General features: G+C 39.4%; 1 protein-coding gene across 4 annotated transcripts in view; it reads right to left on the bottom strand.

Annotated features, from left to right (window-relative positions):
- Window positions 1-26317, bottom strand: part of NCKAP5L (NCK associated protein 5 like) — a 610993-nt gene that overhangs the window by 93670 nt on the left and 491006 nt on the right. For all 4 annotated transcript variants that reach the window (XM_044083803.1, XM_044083806.1, XM_044083804.1 and 1 more), the window contains 2 exons: window positions 13575-13886; window positions 10957-11099 (listed from right to left, as the gene is read on the bottom strand). In XM_044083803.1, coding sequence (XP_043939738.1) covers window positions 10957-11099; window positions 13575-13886 — 455 coding nt within the window. The remainder of the gene's footprint in view (window positions 1-10956; window positions 11100-13574; window positions 13887-26317) is intronic.

The following is a 26317-nucleotide window of genomic DNA, read 5'->3' as shown; positions in this document are numbered from 1 at the left end:
ATGGTCATCCTTGAACTTCTCTTTCTTTCACTAAAATCTATTTCCCTCAACTAGCCTGCTATCCAGTGGTTCCAGTCCTACCTGACTGGTAGACAGCAGGCAGTACTATGGCAGGGCAAACTCTCCAGCCAGTTACCTCTCACACTTGGTGTCCCTCAAGGGTCCATACTAGGTCCCCTACTCTTCTCTATTTTTATCAACAACCTCCACACTGCTATCCCTAAAGCCACCTGCATTCACTACACAGATGATTCCACTCTCATCTGCTCAGCCACCTCCCCATCCGACTTGCAAATCTTAACCCAAAATACATTTAACACTATCGAGAACTGGCTCACCAACCAACGCCTACTTCTGAACCCCAGTAAAACTAAACTTCTACTCTTCTCTCCCACTAGTAGATCCACCACACTTTCATTCTCTATCACATCTAACAATGGTACCACTATTTCCCCAAACTGCTAGGGGTTATCATAGACAATAATCTCAAATTTGACCTACAGGTCAACAAAACCATACAGACATCAATAAAAAGCTTGGATCACTGTATAGAAACAAGACATTTTTAACCTCACTGGCTAGGACTGCAATCGCCCGATCACACCTACTTTCTACTCTTTTATATGCCTCGCCTGTACTCTCAAACCTCAACAAATCTGAACTAGGTAAGCTGACCCATAGCTACAATCATATTGCCAGATTCACCACTGGCTCCTCCTATAGAACCCACCACTGCCAGAACCTTAAACAACTAGAGTGGCTGGAACTGCCCAGCTTAATTCAATTCAATCAACTCTTAATAGCGCACAACATTTTGTACCACCCTGAGGATACCCCCTCACTTAAAAAAATTATTAAGCCATATAGCAACCTACGGTCAGCCGATAAACTACTGGTCCAAACCCACAAAGCTAATAACTCTGCTGGTGAATCCCTGTTTGCCAACTTCATTGGCAAAACCTGGAATTCGTTGCCAGACTATATAACCCTACAATCCTCCAAAAGTCTCTTAAAAAAAAAACCTCAAACAGTATCTCAAACTGAATTGGCTATGCCCATGTGCCAACCCTGATTAAGTTATAAACTAAAAGCATATTCTGCAATTATCATAACTTGTAACGACATCACCAAGCTCTGCTTCCAATCTGATGTCTCTTACTTTTAATTGTCTGTCCATGAGAATTGTGAGTCCCTACTAGGGAACACTACTAACCCATTGTATATAATCACTTTGTTTTTATAATTGTTTGCTAACTTCTGTGCAATCTATGTACGTTTGTCTATGTGGAGCTTTTCTCCCCGGGCCTCCGCTGAAAATGGACATGTATCCAGTCAGACTATCCTGGTAAACAAATGTAAAATAAATTTAAAAATTAATAAAAAATATGTAGTTACTGGAGAACGAAATTGCATTCAACTGGCAGAAAACAGATGTAGGTAAACAGACCGACTGTGAAAAAATATGTTTGGACTGGCGGCAAAGAAGTTCTGACTATGGTATGCCTGAACATCACTTTTATGCCCTACACTACACAAGGAACTTTTGGGTGACATTCAGCAAACCTTTAAAGCAACAGGAGTCTTTGGTAGAGTGGCCGGATGTCAGGCTTCAATGGCAGGGAATCCCATATGTTAAGAATACTGCATCAGTGAATATAAGGACATGTATTTATACACAGCACATATTACAGAATTCCATAGTTATAAACTGTTATCAAACAATATTCTCCATAGCGCATATGTAGCACAATCAACACTATTCCCAGAAGATGAGGTAGTATACAATGTGTTGTATACAGTGTTCAGCCATCGAATGGAACTTCTAACCAATGGCTGAACACCAAACCCTATCCATCGAACATTCATTCAGAAGGCATTAATTTCATCGATGGAGAAAGTAACCAGTTGTACACCACTTTCCGCTGTGCTCCACCTCAGTATTTCAAACCCGCCTAGGTGGGGGGCTTCACCCCCACACCTCCCCACATATATATACCAACTTCGAGAGGGGAAAAGGGCAGATGGGGAAGTGGTGGCCAACTAGTTACTTTCTCCATTGATGAAATTAATTTTCACTGAATAAACATTCAATGGATAGGCTTTGATGTTCAGCTGTTCGATGGAAGTTCCATTTGATGGCTGAACATAGACCAGTATACATCAGTGAGTATATTCTCAACAGTTAAACAGTAACACAAAGTCTTTGTATTGCAGTAATTTAAGGGTTACACAGTAGTGATTCAGTTAAGCAGTGCATCTAACAAACACATTACAAAGTGCATTACATTTGCTCTTATTGCATAAAGCATAGTAATTCTTACCCTACATGAAGCTTTCATACAATGCTAACCATGTTATTAGTTAATTAATATTTATAACGGGATTAAGTAAGGCAGCAATAACGATTTAACTCATTCTTTACTGTGGCACTGTTGAATATTGTCCTCTGACCTTTCTGGGTAATTTCTTTAGTTTTTTGGGTGATTGGCCAAGGGGAGAAGGGATATATGCATAGAGGGATGAGTAAACGCATGTCTTAAACATTGCATGAGTGTTATAAAATATTACCTTTTCCTACTGTTAAATTGTAGAAATTATGCCAACATATTGCTATTAATTGTTCTTCTTGATAGATTTAATACTGTACAATCACCAGATACAAAGGAGTAAAATAAATGTATGCTGAGCCAAAGTGCATTTTCACTTGCAAGTTCTGCCTTTTACCAGATCTTTGTGTACCCTGGGGAATGGTTTTATATAATCACACATAACTTCATTTGACACAGAAAAAGATAATTCCACAGGACTCTCATTACCTAGTATTCTGCTGCAAGTTTTCTATAAGCAGGTTTTCTCCATTTCATGAAAATTACACTGGGGGATAGTGCAAACTGTCATTGTGCTTTAATGTTACAGATATAATCTTTAATGACATTTCTACCAGATGAAAGTGGAAAGGGGGAGATAATTTGCTCAACTAATGATTTCAGAAAAATAATGCCTTTTCTTATCAAGCTAAGCCATGTGATACTGTATTTTGGATTACACCATCAAATAAAAACAGCACTTAATTTAACAGTCTGCTCTCCACTTTCACTATAGTTCATGCATAAACATATGGAGCATTGCTTCTCTGTTCTGTGAAACTCTGGCTTGGAAGTCATTCTTGTGGCATTTTTGTGGTCACTGGTATCCATACAACAGCCCACTGGGAGCTGCCTTTTCAGATTGTCAGAAGTCTTTCCTGGGATCCTACAGCCATGAAATAATAATCCTTGTCATTTTGCACATGCAGAGATGACCAACCCTTCTTTGGTTATCTGTACCTGCTGGACATCCTTCTTACATTATACTGACTCAAAGAATCAGCTCATCCTCAATACTGTGTATGCATGGAATGGCAGCCTTTCCTGTGCTGTCTGTACCCATGCAACTACAGCCTTTCCTGTGCTGTCTGTACCCATGCAACTACAGTCTTTCCTGTGCTGTCTGTACCCATGCAACTACAGTCTTTCCTGTGCTATCTATACCCATGGAACTACAGCCTTTCCTGTGTTGTCTGTACCAATGAGACTACAGCCTTTCCTGTGCTGTCTGTACCCATGGAACTACAGCCTTTCCTGTGCTGTCTGTACCCATGCAACTACAACCTTTCCTGTGCTGTCTGTACCCATGCAACTGCAGTCTTTCCTGTGCTGTCTATACCCATGCAACTACAAGCTCTCCTTGATTAAGGAATGGCAGCCTTTCATGTGCTGTCTGTACCCATGCAACTACAACCTTTCCTGTGCTGTCTGTACCCATGCAACTGCAGTCTTTCCTGTGCTGTCTATACCCATGCAACTACAAGCTCTCCTTGATTAAGGAATGGCAGCCTTTCCTGTGTTGTCTGTACCCATGCAACTACAAACTCTCCTTAAAGAATGGCAGCCTTTCCTGTGCTGTCTGTGCCCATGCAACTACAAACTCTCCTTGATTAAGGAATGGCAGCCTTTCCTGTGCTGTCTGTACCCATGCAACTACACAGACCTGGTTCAAAGCTCCAGAGAGCACCCCTGCATTACCAGGCTATAATTCATACCACACCTTTTGGCCACCTAACCCAGACCGAAGCACTAAATGTGGAGGCGTGTCCATATTCATTAAGGATATCCACACCTCCAGACTAGTTGCACAGCATAATGCATCTGAGATTATCCAAGTGCCATTAACTCTGGGCAAGACTACAATGCAAATTGTAGCTTGCTACAGACCCCCCACCATGCCCCAGGATTCCCACTTCTCATTTCTTGATACACTGGAAAATATTAGGGTACAACCCAACACCCTAATAATGGGCGATTTTAACTACCCCACCATTAACTGGGAAAACTACTCATGTACCAACTCTTTTGCTCAACATTTTCTGGAATTCATAAATTCCAATGCCTTGGATCAACTTATTCATATCCCCACCAGAGGCAGCAATATCCTAGACCTGGTCATTACCAACATGGGCGACCTGTGTTCCACACCAGAGGTCAATTCCTCGTTGGTTAGATCCGACCACAAGCTAATCACCCTAGACATCCACATCCCACCCCCACCCTCCATTAGGGAAACCACCGTAAAAAAATTCTCCAAAGCCAACCACACTTCTTAAGACAGAAGTGACAAACTTCATGACACCCATGCAGATGGACAATAGAGGTATGACTGCTGAATCCTACACAAATGCACTTTATAAGCACTTACACGAGTGCATGGATCATGCTATCCCTAACAGAACCAAGATGCTATCCTCCAAAAAAAGGAAGCCAATCTGGTGGTCCTCTGCCATAAACAAACTCTACAATAGAAGAAAGAAACTGTTGCAAAAAAGAGCAAAATCCCATGACTAGAGGAGCTCCATGGTCAGCCTCAGTAAGAAGCTGAGATCCCTCATAAAATCCTCCAAAGCTAAATACGAAAACAAAATTGCCACTGACTCTAAAGACAGCCACAAAGCATTTTATAGCTATGTCAAGAATCTCAATGGCAACACTCAGATCTGCTCTGAGTTACAGCACAATGGCACTAAATATACAGAACTAACTGATACTGCCAACATCCTGGCAGATAGGTTCAGTGCTAATTTTACCCCCGCTCTCACCCCCTAGAGGGCCCATCTCTATACCAGAAGAATGCAAAGTTCCTGTAATCACGGCTGCACAGGTAAAAAAATACACTCTCCAAAGTCAAGAACACAGCATCCATGGGACCTGACAATATCCCAGGCTGCATTCTACACGAACTGCAGAACGAATTGGCACCCCACCTAAGTACCATGTTCAATCATAGCCTCACCTCAGTCTTTGAGCCTATTGAATGGCGCACCAAGATGGTTATCCCACTCCACAAAGGGGGAGCCATGAAGACCCCGGGAACTACCGCCCCATTAGCCTGACGAGCCTGGTCTGCAAGGCCATGGAACGTATCATCATGGAACTCATAAACAAAGACATTGGTAATCTCCAAACTCTGGACCCCACCCAGTTCGGGTTTGTAAAAGGCAGATCATGTCTCCTAAACCTGATAGACTTCTTTAAAGCAGTCACCAAAGCCATAGATGAGGGTAAGGTGGTTCACACAACTTATCTAGATCTCGCCAAGACTTTTGATACCATCCCCCACTCGGGAATTAAAGATAAACTCACTAAACTAGGTATATATCCCTATGTCACAAAATGGGTTGCCAACTGGCTCACGGACGGAACCCACACTGTGAAAGTAGCAGACTCCAAATCCGACTTCAGAATAGTGACAAGTGGAGAACCACAGGCTTCAGTCCTGGGTCATCTCCTGTTTGGTATCTACTTCTCTGAAATACAGGCTAACACAGAAGGTGTTTGACTAACGAAGTTTGCAGATGACTGCAAACTGGGAGCCATAACTGAAACTCCTAACAATGTGGGCATCCTGCAAAAGGGCCTCACTGAGACAGATGTCTGGTGTCAAAGCCATGGCCTGAAGCTCAATGCCATAAAGTACATTGTCATCCCCTTTGGTAAAAACTCTGTACCCATGAACTACTGCATAGGTGGTAGTCTACTTAACATTGAAAGTGTGATAAGAGACCTTGGGACACAGGTGGACAGTAGTCTCTCCTTTGATAATCACATCGCCACAGTGGTCAGGAAATCCTTCTACGTGGCACACCTCATCACAAAAGGTTTCTCATCCAGAAACAAAGAGGTCATTGTTCCCCTCTACTCATCACTCATTAGACCCATTATAGAGTACAGCGCCCCTTTTGGTATGTACCTCACAAGACATCAACTGGAGAGGCCACAGAAATACCTCACAAAGAGGATTACTGGCCTCAAACAGATACCCTACGCAGACCGTCTCAAAAATCTCCAGCTTTACTCCGTCACATATCGTCTACTCAGAGGCAATCTCTGCCTAACATACAAAGCTTTGTCAAACCCAGAGCAGTTGGACATGCTCCACTTAAAGAAATCCCAATCCCTCCGAACTACATACTGTAGGGACCTAAACCTTGTCACCACAATAAACAGAACATGCTGGAGGGATAGATTCCTGTCCCAGAGACTTCCCATACTCTGGAACAGACTACCTATCTATGTCAAATAGAGCTCCTCATTAGCACTCTTCAAGAAAAATCTTGATGATTGGATGAGAAATAGGAAATTCACCCAGGGGATCACGTCTGTGGCTCTGCTCGACAGGGGCACAGGAAAATAATTTTCTTGGGTGGCAAAAGCCAGGGAACCTTTCTGGCTAGGCTTATATAGGCCCTAGGGCCAATAGCCTAGTACCTACCTATGAACCTACAAACTCTCCTTGATTAAGGAATGGCAGCCTTTCCTGTGCTGTCTGTACCCATGCAACTACAAACTCTCCTTGGTTTATATACAGCCATAAAACTGCATCTTCCTGAGCAACTTAATGTTGTAAATGATCTTCATCCCATTCTGCATCACCTCTGCTCACCTCTTCCTGGATTACATGTACTAATAAATCTAAGAGATGTTCCTTGGCTACCTTATCTAATTAAGTATTCATCTAAGAAGCCTTTCCTGGTTATCTGCACCCAGCAAAATATGTTGTTTTTGGATTTTCAGCAAAATCAGTTGTGAAACCACAAGTCTTTTCTGAGAGTTGGAGTACCAACACAAGTGAAACTACAAGTCCCTTTTGGGGCATAGGTTGACAGCACTAGCAAAATCACACAAGTCCTTTCTTGGACCTGAGATACCAGCACTAGTGAAACCCGTGGGTCTTTCTGTGATCTGGGATATCAGCACTAGTGAATCCACAAGTCCTAGCTGTTATCACTAGTAAAGCCATGAGTACTTTCTAAGACCAGAATGTTCATGCCAGTGCTGAAACTAACAAACCTTGCCAAGTTCTGAGATGAAAAAAATGAAACATCATCACCTTTTCTAGGTTCTGCATTATAAAATCCAGTGAAATTAACAGCTGCCCCTGTAATACTGACCTTCCTGAGTTACCTATTTGAAATTGCATCATAACTTCATAGGTACATATGCTTCTACTATGCCAGCAGTGTGTTGATCATTATAGGCTTAGCCAACCATGTCACAGAAGAGGATCCCTTGAAGATGAGTTAATAATTTAGAAGACAGGGGTTAGGAGATGGAGTTAAATTGGGATACATAGAATCAGCCTGGATTGCACTACAGGAGAGGGAAATACAGAGAGGTCAGACAAAAGAGAGGAAAAGATAAGCAGAGAAGGAATAGGGAAGGCTGAGAAATGTTAATTTTTAGTGTGGCCTGGTTAGATGTTTTTTTGCAAATGACCCCTAGGATGAATTTACAGGATCCCATACATTTATCTAATTGAAGTATGAATGTTTTACACTGTCTAATCGAACAGAATAAGCTTGTTTCACAGGTGAGGCAGGCACTGGGTTAAGAATTTATCCTTCAAGCAAAAAAGAAAAAAAAAAACAGACTTTATCCCTAAAGCAGGACTTGTTGATAGTTTGTCATAAAACTAGGACTTTGGAACTGGTGTCAACTGAAGAGTGTTTCTTTTCGATGAAAAGGAGGGTCACAGAGATCAGGGTATGACATAGCTGGAAAGGTAAGGCACTCTGAAAATAATATAATTTTCTGGAAAACCAGCACCAAAATGTACAACAGCCATTTAGAAGCCAATATTGCAAATAAACCAACAGATCCAATAAAAGTAAAGTCATTTCAGGGCTGGCTGCAACAGTAATACGACATTCAATTTTGAGTTACTGTCATTAATCACTTCTTCCTAGGGCAATCTCAGACTACTTCCCTGGAACAAGTACCTCAACTTCTGTTTCCCAACACCCAGATAACAAACATAGAGCATATTTCCAAATGTTTAGAGGCTACATGCACAGAAATAAAAAAACTGAAAATCCTACTAACAGTTTCCTTCAGTGATTAAATATAAATTAAAAATGTTACCATAAATGTTTTCAATAAGGTTAATGTGTAGTTTTTATCAGTGTGGTGTCACCAGCAATAATGCATAGCCTACTTAAGGCAAGAGTAGGACAGGAAGAAAACTCTACATTACATCAGGATGGTTTCATACTGACGCACTGGATTCAGAGACAGTTAGACTGCACAGGGGTGTGGCAGATGACACAGGGCAGCACCAAAACTACTTATTGAAAAAATAAAGCTTTCAAGGTTAATTACTTCTTGCAGACATAGGTACCCAACAGCTCAGGCTTGTGTTCACTATGAACTTTGCCCATAAAATCCTTCATCAACCTGATAAAGTCCCCGTTCTCCAAAATCCCATACAACCATACGCCACTTTTAGAGTCCTCCGCTCCACTAACAGACTACTCCTGGACACCACAAGAGCTAACAACTCAGCTCAGGAATCACTCTTTTCAAACATCATCCCTAAAATCTGGAATAAACTGCCAGTCTCTGTTACCTCCAGCTCCTCCACAGCACAGTTTAAAAAGCTACTTACGAAACACTTGGCCAACTCCTGGCTTTGTACCTGTAATTCTCCAGGCTAAAACTACATTCTGTATAGGTAACCAGCCACTGCTTATTGACTGCCAAACTACTCTTATCCTTGAAACTACTTGTATTGTAACTCACTCAAAGCATGTTTACTGCAATATCATTTGCTATGTTAAAGCTTCCACTTGAAGCCTTTATATAATAACATTGTGTAAATACTATCTGTGTGCTCATGTTATGTCCATCTAAGCTGTTAACGTCTATAATGTTTATATTTAATCCATTTTGTAATGGAGATTTTCTCCTTGGGCCTCCGCTGAAAAAGGACCTGTGTCCAGTCAGACTTTCCCGGTAAACAAATGTAAATTAAATAAAATAAATAAATTTGCTTGCTGCATCTGACCCCAGTACAGCTGCTATTTCTGCTCCTAGTATTATACCATTCACACTATGGTCATTTGAATGTCTATAAAGTTTTGAGTGTCAAAACTTATATTGGTAGGGAGTTACTTGGGTCGACTACCCTTTCCTTGAAGAAATGCTTCCTCATTGCTGTCCTAAATCTGTGATATCAATCTACTATTTTTGTCACCTCTCCCCCATCCTGCCTTATCACCTCTGCTCCCTTTGCTTCTCCCTTTCTCACTTACCATACAGTGAATATACTTCGTGCCCTATGTTTATAGTAAGTGACAATTAATTCTAGATCCTGCAGTAGTCTGTCAGCTTCCCCTATGACAGCTTACATAAAATACCTGGAAAAACAACTGTTCTGCCCTAATCTGTCATACGTCTTCCCTCCAGAATGCAATACATCTAAATACAAGTACTCAGAAAGGAATATACTTCAGAGAAATCACATTACCCACAAAGTAAAACAAGTGTTTTTGTAGGGGAGCAGCTCCCCAAACCCCTAACATCCACTCCGTTTCTTCGTTTGACTCTAAGATTGTGCCAACTGAAAGACAAAGAACAAGCTACATAATAATAAAGCCTGTTTTACTGTCTCTGACTTTCTCTGTCAGTGCAGCCCTGAAGGAAGGGTAACACATAAAAACACATGACAACAAGTAGCTATCCCAAACAAGTACACAAACACACACTTGAGGATCCTTGTTCAAGCTAACAGAACTGAAGCAAAGAGAACTAAAACAGCTGAAGGGAAATGAGTTTGTTGTTTGTATTGAAAAAAGCTTAATAAGAGTCTCTGACACAATGCAACCTTCCTGGAAGAAGCATAGTAACAACTGGGGCACACATTCCTAAAAGACAGCACACTCAATGATAATAAATAAGCAGCAGTCTCAGCATCACTGATGGGCAGTCTCTTAATAACATATGCCTTTGTTGACACTACAACATTATCAAAAAAAAAAAGCTTCTACATGGTCCTGTCCCTCATTATACAACAGCATGGATCTAAAATCCAAGCAACAGACTAGTTCTTGAAAAAGACTCCAGCCCTGAGTAAAAATAATAATCCCTTCTTTATGAGGTGCTAGAATATGATTCAGCAGGTACATTACTGTAGCTTGGCTCTGATCAAATTTATAGGTACGTTACTGCACACCATTTTGTGTTTGCACCATAGCAAAATCAAAGTCGGAAGACAATTCTTCTCCTTTTCATTGCTACACTCTAAAATTAAGAGACTATTTCTCTAAAATTAAGAGACTATTTCAATGTAAATGGATGTCTATATTTAAACTATAATTTAAAAGTGATGGCAAGTACATAGCATCTGAAGCAGCTAAGCATTGAAGGTGGCTAGTTCTACAGGTATGTACAATGCAGAGAACAGTTTGATACGACTCCCATAAAGTACCTCCCCCTGGTCCTGCATTTAGACACAATTGAGTACACCTATGGCCACTAGTTAAAAAGAAAAAGGTCAGCATGATAGCATGGCTTTAATGAAAATGAATTTCTTACATTTTTGAGAAAATGAACAGAACATTCCAGCAGCTGTCCTAAAACGTCTTACCTCTGATGTATCAGGAAGTTGCTGAAGATCTCCAGGAATGCATAAGAAGTTGTCAGGTGTGTTTCCTGATGCTTTGGAGTTTGGAAAGGTCCAGTTTTTATTCTCCTGGGATCTTCTTTGCTTAATATGGTCTCCGTAGCTATCTGCACATATACATACAGCATATAAACAAGTGTAATACAACATGTACTTAGCAATAAAAGTTTTTGACAGAATTTAACGTAACTGATAGAACACAAGATGCTGATCTCACCAATGAAGAACAGTCTGCAGATTTGGAGCAGGTCTGTTCTTGCTCACTTGGGTAAATGGACTACTTATACAGCGTGACAAGCTCTAAAGGGTAATTTTTATTAGCTGACACCAAACAAGTTCTAATATTTGCCAATACTATACTTACATCACACCATATACTCGTGCTGAACAAAGAAGCATGAGAAAAATTCTAGATACACCCATGGGACAACAAAGAACGTATTACTATTGTTCCCACCATCATCACCCTTATTGCCATGCTTTCTTGTTTTCCTAACCTCATCATATAGTACCTTCCATCTTCCCTTTTCAAGATTCTCTTATGGCAGGGTCTAGATTTTAATACTGAAATTTAGTTTTACCATCAAGTTCCTTACAGCACCTGCAGTTTGTCCAACATTTTTCTTGATGTAGTCTAATTTCCTTACTACAATTCCTCACAAAAAAATCCCCATTTTTTTAGAACTGCAAAAGAGGCCTCTGGTTCCATATCAGCTACAAGCCTAGACTCCAAGATTTAATATCTTATTTTTAACATAGCATCGCACAATGAGATTTACTCCCTAACAGTGCTGGTAGATCCCATCCAGAAATATATCTACATAGTGGGATATGGTGTCAATCACAGCAGTAACTGTCTTTTCTGCGCAACTCTCCATAAAATGGTCTCCACACTGTGGGCACCATTTTTCTGTCAGCGCCCCTTACTGGTATTCAGTTCCTCGCAGAGGTATCCTGTTTCATAGCAATACCATCCAGTGGAAGAGTGCAGGCTTCCCCATAGCTTTCCACAGTGAGACTGAATTTCTCCCAAAGTTTACCACAGTGTTCTCTAGCTGTCCTAGAGCTTCTCACATTCAGTTTGAATTCCAAACAGTTTCATATACACAGATCATTTCCACTCAGAGTAATGTCCAGCTCCCCAGCAACATCTCAGAGTGGAATCTAGAGCCCCACAGTTCCTCACACTGAGCTCCAGCCCCCTCACAAGTACTAGCTCCATTTAGTGGGTTCCAGTTTCCTACAGCTATACACAGTGATGTTCAATTTCATTTACAGTTCTCCCTAAATTAGACACAGTGGCATCTATTCCCACCATGACCCTTTCCAGTGGGGTTCAGTCCCTCAGAACCTGTCACAGTGGGATCCAGAACTTCTCCCCCAGTGGTATTCAGCTTCCTCCTTCCATTCCCCACAATATGGTCACAGTGGTGGAAATATCCAGTGTACATTTAATAGACATTTCTTGCTCTGTGTCTTTGCATTATCTGTGTTGGTTTGGCACATTATTCTGCTAGACAAAGTAAGTCCTTTCTTCTCCATACTTCTCCCTATTTCTCTGTCGTAAGGAAGACTTCATGATGCCCAAAGACATGTGCTGCATTTTCTGCTATAGAACTGGCCAGTACCATGGTTACGTACATATCTACATAAGTACTCAGTTCTGCTTCTGATGCTGCCAGCTGCCAGAAGGGATAAAACCCATCAGCAAGGCATTACAGCTGGCCAAAATATAATTCTACAGGTTGTAAATACAAAAGAATCAAAGCAGTTAGTTGCTGAATGTGCAAAGACAAACACAGACCCAGAAATGATTAGCTCGATCTACTTGTTTAATTCCTTAAAAATCACATAATAAATTATGATCAGTAATAAAACCACACATTTCCTACGGTGCACAGAATGAAGTGTGCTCAGCATGAGGACCCCCCCCCCCATGTTGCCCACAGTACTTAAACTGACTGCAGCCACAACTAAAGCCCCACATTTTCTACAGTGCAAAGAATCACGTGTTTAGTATCAGATTTAGCATCAAAACCCCATGTTGTCCATAATGCCAAGAGTGTGAAGTAAAAAATGCCACTGTTACCATGTGCTCACAAGACTGACTGGGATCATTATCAGACCCCAGCATATCCTACTTCTCAGAACTAACAGTGATTAGAATGAAAGCGCCCATATTCTATTTACAGTACACAGTACAGAACCCATTATGATCAGCATCAGAAACCCACATTCTTAATGGTACACAGAAAAAAATAAAGTTTGCAATCAGAACACTATGTTTTGTATGTTACACAGAGTCATGTAGCATTAGCATGACAGTCTCATGTGTGGTACTCATAATTGAGTATGTTCAGTATCAGAAACCCCAAGTTATCATGGTTCATAGCATTTGGATCAGCAGGCCCTCTCCTAAGCTATGTTCAAAAAGAGTAGAATTAAATTCCTTAAGGCCCTGCTTCCCCAGCACCAGTGTGTTCCATGCTTAGGGGAAATTTTACAAGAAAACTGGTAGCCCACCTTCCCATCATAGAGGTTATTAACACAAAATGATTAGTTATTTAGCCTGAAAGTAATACCTTCTCTGCATAGTTTCTCAGCATGGTGGTCAAATATTGCTTCTGAACTTTGCAATGCAGCATTGAGCAGTGGAGTGCTGAGGTCTTTGGCCTGCACAAATGGTTCTTCTGCATTTGGAACCTCTCTTTCTAAAGTCCGTGCCTTACGTGGAACTTTTGTGGTAACAGACATTTTTCCAGAGGAAGCAACAGGGGGTTGTTCAAGTTTGGATTTCAACTTTGGGATGTTTTTTCCTGCTGTATTGTTGGAGTAGTCTGGGAGAGGAAATGTTCCAATTCCACTGTCAAGAGTACGTGTAAGTGACCCACAAGCTGAAATACATAAAAAAACAAGAGTTAGATTATTATATATGACTCAGGTAAGGTACAAACATTCCATTTACCATTACACAACACAGGACTGCCATGTGCTCTACTATATATGTATGCTGCATAAAATATGTGGGTAAACAGGCAGAAATGTCATAACGGTAACAATTCAGGATTGGACAGACTTGAATCTGACTGCACAGTGGCTTCATTTTCTATTACAAACCAGCATCGTTCAAACTACAGTTCTTTACAGAGGATCTAATATTTCAATAATAAATGCAACAAAAATAAAAGTTACTGACCAGACCGAGAATATGCTGAAAGAGAAAATAGCTGATAATGCACCATTCATCAAGAAAATAATTCAACCTTTTAAAGCGACAATACATAACTACATTTGTATCAAAGTGTAACAATTAACAATCACATAATTGCACAGTGGTTAAGGTATTCACCTCACAGACACAAGGTACAGTGTTTGATTCCCATGTGGGGTACAAAACACACCAAGAGCTAAAAATAGTAAACATTTTTAAATATTGATTATTAGTCTAACATAGTGGATCTATACTTCAGACACGGTTAATAGAAAGTAGTGTTCTGAAGTATAGACCAACTATGTTAGATTAATCATTGATCTTCTTCTTCTTCTTCTTTCAGCTTTTCCCGGTTAGGGGTCACCACAGCGGATCACCTGTCCGCTCATGATTGGCAGTAGAGTTTTACGGTGTCAAGTAGCCAGCCCAGCGCCCAACCTTCCACGGAAGGCACACATGCACGCACTCATGCCTAGGGTCAATTTAGAGTGTCCAATCCACCTACAGCATGTCTCTGGGATGTGGGAGGAAACCACAGCATGCAGAGGAAACCCACGCGTCCACAGGGAGGACATGCAGATTCCGCGCTATGTTAGACTAATCACTGATGGTACCTTTTTATTGGATATATGCTTGTATATAATGACTTGTACTATAAATGTTTTAATATCTCTGATGAAGTCTTTAGACAAGGACGAAAGCACTTAGATAGATTAAAAGATTTTTAGTAGACCTGGTTCTGGTTCCTTTGTATATTTTTACATTCAGCAAACAGTTTCTTACGGTGAATGTTTTTTTGTCTGCCTTTTACCATCTTATAGCTGTTTTGGTTCGCTGCAGCAGTTTGGTGGTGGTTGTGTTTCTGTTCTGAGTTGCATTTTATCCTGCAACGTCTTTGTGGTTAGATTTCATTAGTCCTTATGTATCGAAAGAAAGTGTTCTTGTACATACATTCAATTACATATTCAGTGCTACCTGGGATTTAAAATTAACCTGTGTTCTAAGTTGCAGCACAGAAAAATACACATAAAATGTACTTAAAAGGGACAGATCCGCATTACATGTTCACATAACATAATTACCTATTCATCCATATCTAATAAGAAGCACTTCCTTACCCAGTATCATTCAACCTCTTTTGTTAGAAGACCATGCACTTTATACCATATGCCAAAGCTTTGGTTTTACTGATGGCTTTTTTTTATACATTCAGCAAATGGTGAAGATGGTTCCTGCCATACCCTCAAGACATTTAAATATGTGATTATTTCAGTGAAGCCCCCATTCAATGCGACAATGACCAATCCTTTAGTTGGATAATGCTAGCCTTCTTTGTATGCTACACAGTGAGACATGGCTTTGCTTTTGTTAAGTTAATAATAAAGCTGCATCTGGTGACAGAATTCACAACGTTTGATGGGTTATGCACAGGGATATTATTAAACATCTGTGTACAAAAGACTACATATGTAAAACTGATCAAAATATGAGGAAAGAAGAGGAACTAATATAGACTCCTTATTTTTCAGGTAGACGCTAAATGGAGACATATCTATCTATTCTGAATTGCCTGTTTTTGGCATAATGCATCAATAATGCACTGCACTACCATGCAGGTATTGGAGGGTCAGCTTTTCAAGAGGCATTTGGCAATTTACTGAATCAAAGCCTAAGTGAGTAATATCAATTCATGTTTTATGTTAACTCACAATGCACTGAATGTGAGAAAACTCATACATTCTAGAACACCAGACAAGAGGTCATCACTGAGTCAAAGTGTAAGAATAGGTAACACATTCCAGGCTACATCAGTTGCAGAAGCATTTAAAGTCATGTAATTTCTGCAACTAGTATGTTAAGTCATCACCAGCCTTATCCGTAGCATGTACTTTAGTTCAGAGGTTATGCTGCTGTGCTTTTTACAAAACATGCAGATGGTCATAGCAGAGATCACAGTTTTCAAGGTAGGTTTTCAGTTGTGAGGATACAACTTTTTTTTTTTCAAAAACTCTTGATAAGGGAGATTTGACATTGGACAATCAGATCTAAGTTGATCTGTTGAACCTTGTTTAGGAAGTGTTATGATGGAAGAAGCCCTCCAGAAGTCTGGGAAGGAACATAAGAAAAGAGAAATGTTAACAACATGGCATAGTAATACACTGATATAAACATCATGTGCCCTAATGAACATGGGGTACAGTCCATCAGAGCCTAACAGCCATACTAAAAACTGCTCTTAGACATTAATGTTATTACTTTCACTGATACTGTTCAAACTTCAAAGCTGGAAAGGAAGCCAAATACTGACTATAGAATTATTTAATATATGGCTATACTAGCTCCTCTATCTACCTGTACCGCAAACAAACAAACAAACAAACAAACAAACAAACAAACAAACAAACAAACAAACCAAACAAACAAACAAACCAAACAAACAAACAAACAAATGCTTCATCTGCTATTTTACATGCAAAGAGTGCTTATGGACTTCAGATTTCCTGAAACGTCAATTTCTTGCTAAAAAAGTTTCAGTTCTACTAATGGAATATTCTGTCTGTCTGTAAGGAAATATGTTTTGGTCTTAGGTGTAAACATGTTGTGGTCACTTCTTAAGTTGCATTTATTCCATGCCAGGTAACAACAAGATTGCTTAAATCTTTACTAAACATTTTCCCACTGGGAAAAGGCTCACTTCATTTTGGTAGTCAGCTTTGTTAGATAGCCATGGAGTAAAATTCCCTCTTAGCCTTGCACATTTGGTAAGGTAAGCCTGTACTCTACAGAAAAGATTTTACTTCAATTCTAAATCTGAATTGTGCTGAGACAATCTGTTCATTTTAAAAGGAGTGCTGATAGTGTCCCATAGCAGTTCTGATTTTTTTAATAGTTAAGGTGGCAGGTTGAACTGGTTGTTCAAGTAACCTGGTACACAACATCTTTTTGGAGAAGTTGAGAAGAAGCTAAGTAATTCTGTATGCCAACTGGTTAGGTCTGCTAGCTGATTCAGTTTACCACATTCCTGAGAAGTTATTCACAGGTTTGGTATGGGAATTTATGGTCTTAGCTCCTCAGTGAAGGATGAGATCCCCATAATGGTTATTACTGCTTAAAGTGAGATAATATAGCAATAACCCACGCCTGGGTGTGGGTAATGCTGGATTTACCCATGGTTGGTGTGGTTTGGTCCCGAGGGCGAAGCCCGAGGACCAACAAAGCCAGCCGTGGGTAAATACAGCATTACCCACACCCAGAAGTGAGTTATTGCTATTATATGACATTATTTAAGAAAAGAAACTATTACTTTTCTTAAATAATGGCATAGTATAATGCCTGTTTACTGCCCTTCCGCAGATGTCTGGCATCCGCGGAAGTTCTGATGTACTGCGTGCCTGCGCGGTACATCAGAGTTGAGCAAAAGCTGGAGAAAGCAAGATCTCCGTTGCTTTTTACTATTTTAAGCTATGTTAAATGGGTTTAACATGGCGAGACAGTTTAAAATAAGCAACGGAGATGTCTGTTGCTTATTTTAAAACTGTCTCGCTATGTTAAACCCATTTAACATAGCGAACAGTAAAAAGCAATGGAGATCTTGCTTTCTCCGTTGCTTTTTTTTTTAAAACCTGTCTCGCTATGTTAAATGGGTTTAGCATAGTGAGACAGCTTTAAAATAAGCAACGGAGATCTCTGTTGCTTATTTTAAAGCTGTCTCACTATGTTAAACCCATTTAACATAGCGAGACACTGTTTTAAAAGTAGAGTTATACTAATGGAAAAAAGTCCGGGCGACCGGACCTTTTTCCATTAGTATAACTCGATTTACAATGAGCACGCTGGCCAATCAGCGTGCACGTTTTGGGGGGGGGGTCATGGTATAATAGTGTGATAATAAGGCAGACAGCTGAAGAAGATGGGAAATATACTAGTCCAATATTTTTGAAATTCCTTTAGAAGTAGACAATACCATTTAGTGATTTTCTTAATTTTTTTGCAAACTTGTCTTTAATTTTTTACATTTCTTTCCACTAACACACCTTTTTGCACAATTTCTTTGTTCTGACCATATGTTTCCTTAAAGTGATGGAAACTCCCCTATTTTAGTTCTTTCTGATATTTCAAAACACTTCCAGTTCCCATATTTTTTGATTTTCTGAACCACTTTTAGCCAGTTTGCCTTCTTTTGTTATTCAAAATTCATTTGTTTAAATGTAATAAACCATTTAAAGCCACTATTTCTTATTGCCCACAACTTTTTCAAATCTACACCTAAGGTGTTTTTTTCTTATCCTACTTCATCATGTCCATCAAATCTACTAATAGTCACTTCCAATTTTACTTTCAACAGATCATGGTAGGTTACGAGAGATAAAATGAAATAGATAGGTGCATAGATAGGTTCATAGATTACTATAGGCTAATTGCCCTTGTGGGCCATTTGAAGCCTAGCCAATTACCCCATGTGAGAATCAAACCCTGCACCTTGTGCATGTAAGGTAACCACCTTAACCATTATGCCACCCTCCCTTTAGATTTCAGGAAAAATGTAGAGCTGGATTCCAAAACAGTTGCTGTCAGTACAAGTCTGCTCTGATTCCAAAAGACTTGCTCTCAGTGTATGTGACTTACTTTGGTGTATGGCCCATCTATAAATAAGCTTAAAACTGGGGCCAGATTCCAAATGAACTGGTCTCAGTGTAAGTATTCACTTACACTGAGAGCAAGTCTTTTGGAATCAGGCCTGAAAGGTATTAATCCACTTTATCAGCCCCTCAGCATTATATTCCAGATGTTTTCCCGTTATGACATGCAAGGAATACTATTAGTCAGATACTTAATTTTTGTATTTGCCATCCCATTTATTCACTGGTAATATAGTCTCCATATATTATGGTCTCACAACCTGATGATCAATTTCCTTGTAGAAAATCAGATATTATTTCTATTTTGTTGATGGATGCAATAGGAGGTGATCAATAGGTACAAAGCATATATCTGTGCCATTTATACCAAGTTCTATGACCAAATAACTAGTTCTATACAGATTCAGTCAGCGATTTTGAGTAAGGTGATGAAGCCTCTACATCTTCTCTATTACTGATGTAATTCAAAGTAGATGAGGAACTATAACTCAGCAAAGCTGAACTCCTCAATCAATGTTTGCATAGGAAACCACTGTGAGTGTACTGCCTCACTGTTTAACCCGCAGTGATTCTTTTTTGGGGGAGGGAACTGCACATTTCTTCATGCTTCTGCAAATATGGAGTTGGTATAAATAAGCTCAGGAGTCTAGGAAGCGTGGCCCCTACATAAAATGGCTTACATTTACATTTTTTTCATTGGACTGATTTCTCGACCATGAGCTGAGTTGATACCTTGCTGAGTTGTAACTTCACAAGTCATACTGTAATAGTTAGGATGAAATCCTTGCTGGGGTCTGTTGAAAAGACTGTTAAGTCAGCATCAAAAACTGACATAACTTGTGCTGATAAAGTTCTCTAATGTTCCCTAATGCTGTATGTATATTTTTTAATGTGAAGTGTTATGCTTTAGAAGACAGTGCTATTAAACTGAAGGATTTTCTTTGTATACTGTTTCTAAGTTGGCTTGTGCAAAATCAGAGACAGTTGGAGAAGGGATTACGGTGCTTTGCACTGCATGATTTTTTTCATTCATTTGATCATAGTGATAGATGAGGTTTATTCAGTTAAAGTGGCTGGAAATGCAAAGCACATGTGTGTGTGTGTTTGTTTCTATCTATATGCATATATGTGTGTGTGTGTGTGTGTGTGTGTGTGTGTGTGTGTGTGTGTGTGTGTGTGTGTGTGTGTGTGTGTGTGTGTGTGTGTGTGTGTGTTGTGTGTGTGTGTTTCTATCTATATGCATATATGTGTGTGTGTGTGTGTGTGTGTGTGTGTGTGTGTGTGTGTGTGTGTGTGTGTCTGACAGAGTGAGACAGAGAAGTAGAGACAGAGAGAGAGAGAGACAGCAAGTGACACAGAGAAAGAGATTGGGAGGGAGAGTGCATACCTCTCGGCTGTTTTCATCAGCGTACACAGAACAATAATTACTGATTAAGTTTAATCCACTGTGATTTACCAGAAAAAAAAAATAAAAGAGACAAATCAGGGACATTTGTCAAACTCAGTGATGGGGAGGGGGTGGTATTTGTAGTGTTTTGCACTATATAATTTTTTTTCATTCATTTGATCACAATGATTGATGAGGTGCAATCAAGCAGGGAAGTGACTACAATTGCTGAGCAAACATTTGTGTGTGCATCTGTGTGTAGAAGTTTGTGCGTGTGTTCCTATGTGTGTGTGTGTGTGTGTGTGTGTGTGTGTGTGTGTGTGTGTGTGTGTGTGTGTGTGTGTGTGTGTGTGTGTGTGTGTGTGTGCGCACGTGCGCCTGCGTGCATGTGAGTAAGCATGTGTGTGTTGATATTAAATACTTCCTCCAACAGCAATGACATATGCTACAACAACTTTAAAACATTAGGCAGAGAAACTATTTTATATAAAAAATATAAAAAGTGTATATACTGATAAAAACGCAAACATGAAACAGTTCAACAGATGGCTAATTGTCTAAGTACAATGCAGCCTAACACCACCCACATTTTCAGGCATTACTGCTTGTTTAAAGCTTTTTATATGCCCAAATAATGTATAGTAGATCAATAAATATATCAGTGATCACTGGGTCTTAATCAAAATTTATAGGAAGCTTTAAGATATACTGCAGTTCTTCATTGATTATTTATATATATATATATATATATATATATATATATATATATATATATATATACATACATATATATACATTGTATACACACACATTTACATATATATATATATATATGTGTGTGTGTGTGTGTGTATATACATATATATATATATATATATATATATATATATATATATATATATATATATATATATATATATATATATATATATATATATATATATATATGATCATAGGTGGTTACTAGGCTAATGGCCCTGGGGTCCTTGCAAGCCTAGCCAAGAGTTTATCCCCAAAAAAGAAACCTCAGTCAGCACCTGTTGCTCCTGTCAGTGAGACAAAGGTGGAACTCCTGGGACAAATTTGTGGTTTCCCTTCCACTCATCAAGGATGCATTTGAAGAGGGCCAGCAAGGCACTCTGTTTGACATGTATGGGAAGTCTATTACAGAGATGGGGCAGCCTCTTGGAGACAAACCTGTCTCTTCAGCAGGTTTTGTTGATGTTGCATATTAGATTTAGTCCTATCGAGTGGGTACTGCATGAGAAGTTAGATTTATGGATATGGAGCATCTCTAGTAGGGAACGTCTGATATTGCCTTGTAGTGAGACACAGATCACCAAATAGAGTGATAGTGATTTGAGCCTGTCCACATAGGACAGGTGTTGGATCCATGGATTCTCTTTATGAGGTATTTCTGTGGCCTTTCCAGTTGGTGGAGGTGTTTGGAGAGGTACATACCAAACAGGGAGTTACATTCAATTATAGGTCTAATGAGGGAGGAGTACAGAGAGGTAATAGTCTCCTTTTTTCTGGATGCAATCCCTTTACTTATGAGATGAACCAAGAAAAAGGCTTGTCTGACCACTGTTGCTACATGATGGTCGAATGTGAGATTTTTGTCAACCTGAGTATCCAGGTCTCTCAAAACAGGTTGTGTGCTTAGTGGGTTGCTGTTGATGTGGTAGTCAGCAGGGACCATGTTTTTACCAAATTGTATGATAGTACATTTTTTTTGCGTTTAACTTAAGGCCACAAGTTTGGCACTAGTTATTTGTAGCTGTAAGACCCTCCTGCAGTATGTTAACATCATTTGGGGAGCCAATGACAGCACCCAACTTACAGTCATCTGCAAACTTGGTCAGCCACAGGCCCTTTGTCTTTGCCTGGACCTCTGAGAAGTAGATGCTAAACAGTAGGGGTCCCAGGACAGATCCCTGGAGAACACCACTAGTGACCGGTCTGTTATCGGAGGTGATGGTGCCTATTTTGACCTTGTGGGTCCTTTCTGTAAGCCAGTTGGTCACACATCTAACGAGATAGGGATTAACACTAAGTTGTGTTAGCTTTTAGATGATGCCTGAGTGGGGGATTGTGTCAAAGGCTTTGCCCAGGTCAAGGTAAGCTGTGTGTACTGACTTTCCCTCATCCAAGGCCATGCTGACAGTCTCAAAGAAGTCAACCAGGTTCAATAGGTAAGATCTGCCCCTGACAAATCCGCATTGGGTGGGGCAGATTGCCTATGTCCTTGCTTATGAGATCCACAATAATATGCTCCATGGCTTTACAGATCAGACTTGTCAAGCTAATGGGGTAATAGTTTCCCGGGTCAGTAGTGACAACACCTATGTGCAAGGGGGCGACAATGGCGGTTCTCCACTCTGTTGGAAATAACCCTGTAATTAGGCTGTGGTTGAATAAGGTGCTCAATGGCGAAGCTAGTTCTTGCTGGAGATGGTGCAGAATACACCCCGGGATACTATCAGGTCCCATGGAAGCTGTGTTCTTTGCATTAGATAGGGCCTTTAACACTTGATCTATGGACATGTGAGGTATGGGACAAGTATCAGGGTTGTCGACTGGGTCTTTGAGAGGCGATAAGAGGGTGAAGTTTGCACTGAACCTATCAACTAGCAGGTTGGCTAAGTCAGCAGTATCAGTGTAAGTGATACCATTAAGTACTAATTCGGAACAAACTTGGGCTTTGCCATGGAGGTTCCTAACATAACTGAAGAAGGACTTTTGGTTTCCCTTTGTTTTGGAGGCTAGTTTCAACTCATATTTGGCTTTGGAGAGTTTCACTAATGATCTAATTCGCTTGTTGAGGCGGAGGAGGGAGTTTTTCCAATTTGGAATGTGTTTTTTTTTACCCTTGGACAACAGCGTCTTCCTTTTGTTATAAAGCCTGTTTATATATATATATATATATATATATATATATATATATATATATATATATATATAAAAAACCTGTTTTTATATATATATATATATATATATATATATATATATATATATATATAATCTGTATATATATATATATATATATATATATATATATATGTGTGTGTGTGTGTGTGTGTGTTATATGTGTGTATATACATACATACACACACATACACACACACACACGCACACATACCCACACACAAAATATGATTCAATGAACAATGACTGTCATCTGCTACATACTTCTTTAAAGTACAAACAAGATTTAAATTATTGCTGGGATACATTATTATCCCTTTGAAATACATCTATTGTCTGTAAACACAGCACAATGCATGCCACCTAAAATCAAAACCTAGTCCCAGTGTCACAGTGACTTTCATGATCACTGCACATAGAGCTGCACTGCACCATTCACAGCCATGCAACCAAACACATGAATGGCAGGGTTATGACATACTTTTGCTTCAAACATCTATTCCTTTTTAGCGAAAATTATTCTTGCTTGGCTTTGGCTGCTAAAATTGTATTTAATATAAAATAAAAACAAGTCTATTGGCCTCTTTAACAACTTAATTAATAAGCTTTAATAACTGGAAAAGAGCTAATTTTTAGGACTTAAACTGATAATTCACTTTTATGGGCTACCTAGACTTTGAAGGAGTGACCAGTGTATCAGTGGAACTATCTGAAAAGTCAGACTATTACATAGTGGTAAGGATGCCAAACGTAGTGGAAAGCGAGACAGCAAGAAGATCTAGCACAGTGAGGTTTTAAAATATAAATTAAAATGCACCAGTATGTTTTATACAATTTCAGCAAGTGTATTCATAATGTTAAAAACATGAAGCTAACTTACTTTTTTTTGCAGAAATGAACCACAGGTTTCCAAGAAGTTGTTTGCCAGTGACATAATATTAGTGAATTATACTGTTCTGAAAGCGTAATAGCTATGGAAACATTCACTGTTTATGGAACACTAAATCTGTTTCCTTTCTGAGATTTATTACATGCAAGGAGGCAATCTTTGTAATTGCAAGTAAGGAAGATAACAAGCTATTCAGTTAGGTCTTAATATTCAACAAACTGTACAAATCACTGTAGCACTCATACATTGAGAGCAACAGATGCTTCTAGCATTAAATCACCATCAAGAGGCCTCCTAGAAGCCTTAGGCTCCACTCTATCAAACAGCCTTCTGGCTTGTTGTTATGGAAAATAAAGCTATTGCCAAAACCATAGAAAACATGGCATTTTTAATGCACATTTTAATTTTAGTTAAAACTTCTCAGGGTCATCAATCTTGCCAGAGGGTTTCTATAAAAAATAGTTTTACTTGCCTTTCAGGGTGCAGCTAAAACACTAGATAAAACACTTGGAGGTACACATTACTTGGTAAGTATACTTGGTAAGTTGCCAGGATAGTGGATAAAAAGGAAGGATTTTTTTTTGGGGTGCCACAGTAGAGCAATGGATAGTGTTGTTGCCTCACAGCAAGACGTTCCCTGGTTTGAGTCTCACCTGGGGTGCCTTCCATGTGGAGTCTGCATGTCCTCCCTTTGTTTATGTGGTTTTCCTCCAGGTGCTCCTCCCACTTTCCAAAGACATAAAGTAGTTGGATTGGACACTGTGAACTGGCCATAGGTGTAAGTGTGTGGTGTGGAAAAACAGCTGCAGCAGGGCTAGCCACCCAGCGGTGTGAACCTTGGCTCTAGATGACTGTCACGGTTGAAGTGACACCATGATCCCACGTGCAAAATGGGCAAAAAGTGGTTGTGGATGGATGGATATATCTTTGTTTTTCAATGAAGTCATACCATAATTAACATTGTTTTTAAGGCAAAAGCTTTGGCACATGATCAATCTGTTAATAATTCCTGAAAAATTAATGGAAGTATTAGAAAGAATGTAGCCGTCACTCATTCTGTTTCCAATTGTTTCCTTTTCTTTTCATTCTCACAGTTTTCTCCTAGATATCTAGGTTTTCCATGTGTCTTTCCATACCTTCTCTTTATCTTGCTTTCAAAATAATTCAGCAAAGATAAGAACAAGCACATCAGGAATATGCAGTAGAACTAATTCAGCAAAGATTATTTAGTGGTCCCTCGCTATTAAATTACAGTACATTCTTGGCTCATACACTCCTTGAGCAATTTTATGCCACTGTGAGTTTTACTTTGTTCACCCTTTACCCAATGTTACTTTTGCTCAGTGTTACATATAGTTGTGTTGTTACTGTACTGATGTTTTATCCTAACATTTCACAGCATGTTTCTAGCATTTTCTATGGGCTGATTGATACCTAGGCCGCTAATCATGTCATGCTTACATTACTTCTAATGTACTTCCAATAGTAAACTAACATAGTGTAATGCACTAAGGAGAGGTATAGGAACTCATGCTTACATTACTTCTAATGTACTTCCAACAGCACACTAACATAGTGTACTGCACTTAGGAGATGTATAGGAGCTCATGCTTACATTACTTCTAATGTACTTCCAACAGTACACTAACATAGTGTACTGCACTAAGGAGAGGTATAGGAGCTCATGCTTACATTACTTCTAATGTACTTCCAACAGTACAATAACATAGTGTACTGCACTAAGGAGAGGTACAGGAGCTCATGCTTACATTACTTCTAATGTACTTCCAACAGTAAAATAACAGTGTACTGCACTAAGGAGAGGTACAGGAGCTCATGCTTACATTACTTCTAATGTACTTCCAACAGTACACTAACATAGTGTACTGCACTAAGGAGAGGTATAGGAGCTCATGCTTACATTACTTCTAATGTACTTCCAACAGTACACTAATGTAGTGTACTGCACTAAGGAGAGGTACAGGAGCTCATGCTTACATTACTTCTAATGTACTTCCAACAGTACACTAACATAATGTATTGCACTAAGGAGAGGTACAAGAGCTCATGCTTACATTATTTCTAATGTACATCCAACAGTACACTAACATAACATAGTGTACTGCACTAAGGAGAGGTATAGGAGCAACATTTATTCCAAATAAATGTTTATTTATTTAGTTTACATTTGTTAACCGGGATAGTCCAACTGGATACATGTCCATTTTCAGTGGAGGCCCAGGAAGAAAAGCTCCAAGGTGACAAATTTA

This window comes from Protopterus annectens, chromosome 9.part0, assembly GCF_019279795.1.
Source record: "Protopterus annectens isolate FY-2018-M chromosome 9.part0, PAN1.0, whole genome shotgun sequence".
Classification (NCBI taxonomy): Eukaryota; Metazoa; Chordata; order Ceratodontiformes; family Protopteridae; genus Protopterus; species Protopterus annectens.
Note: the sequence above shows the minus strand (reverse complement) of the source record. Positions and strands in the feature narration are given on the sequence as shown.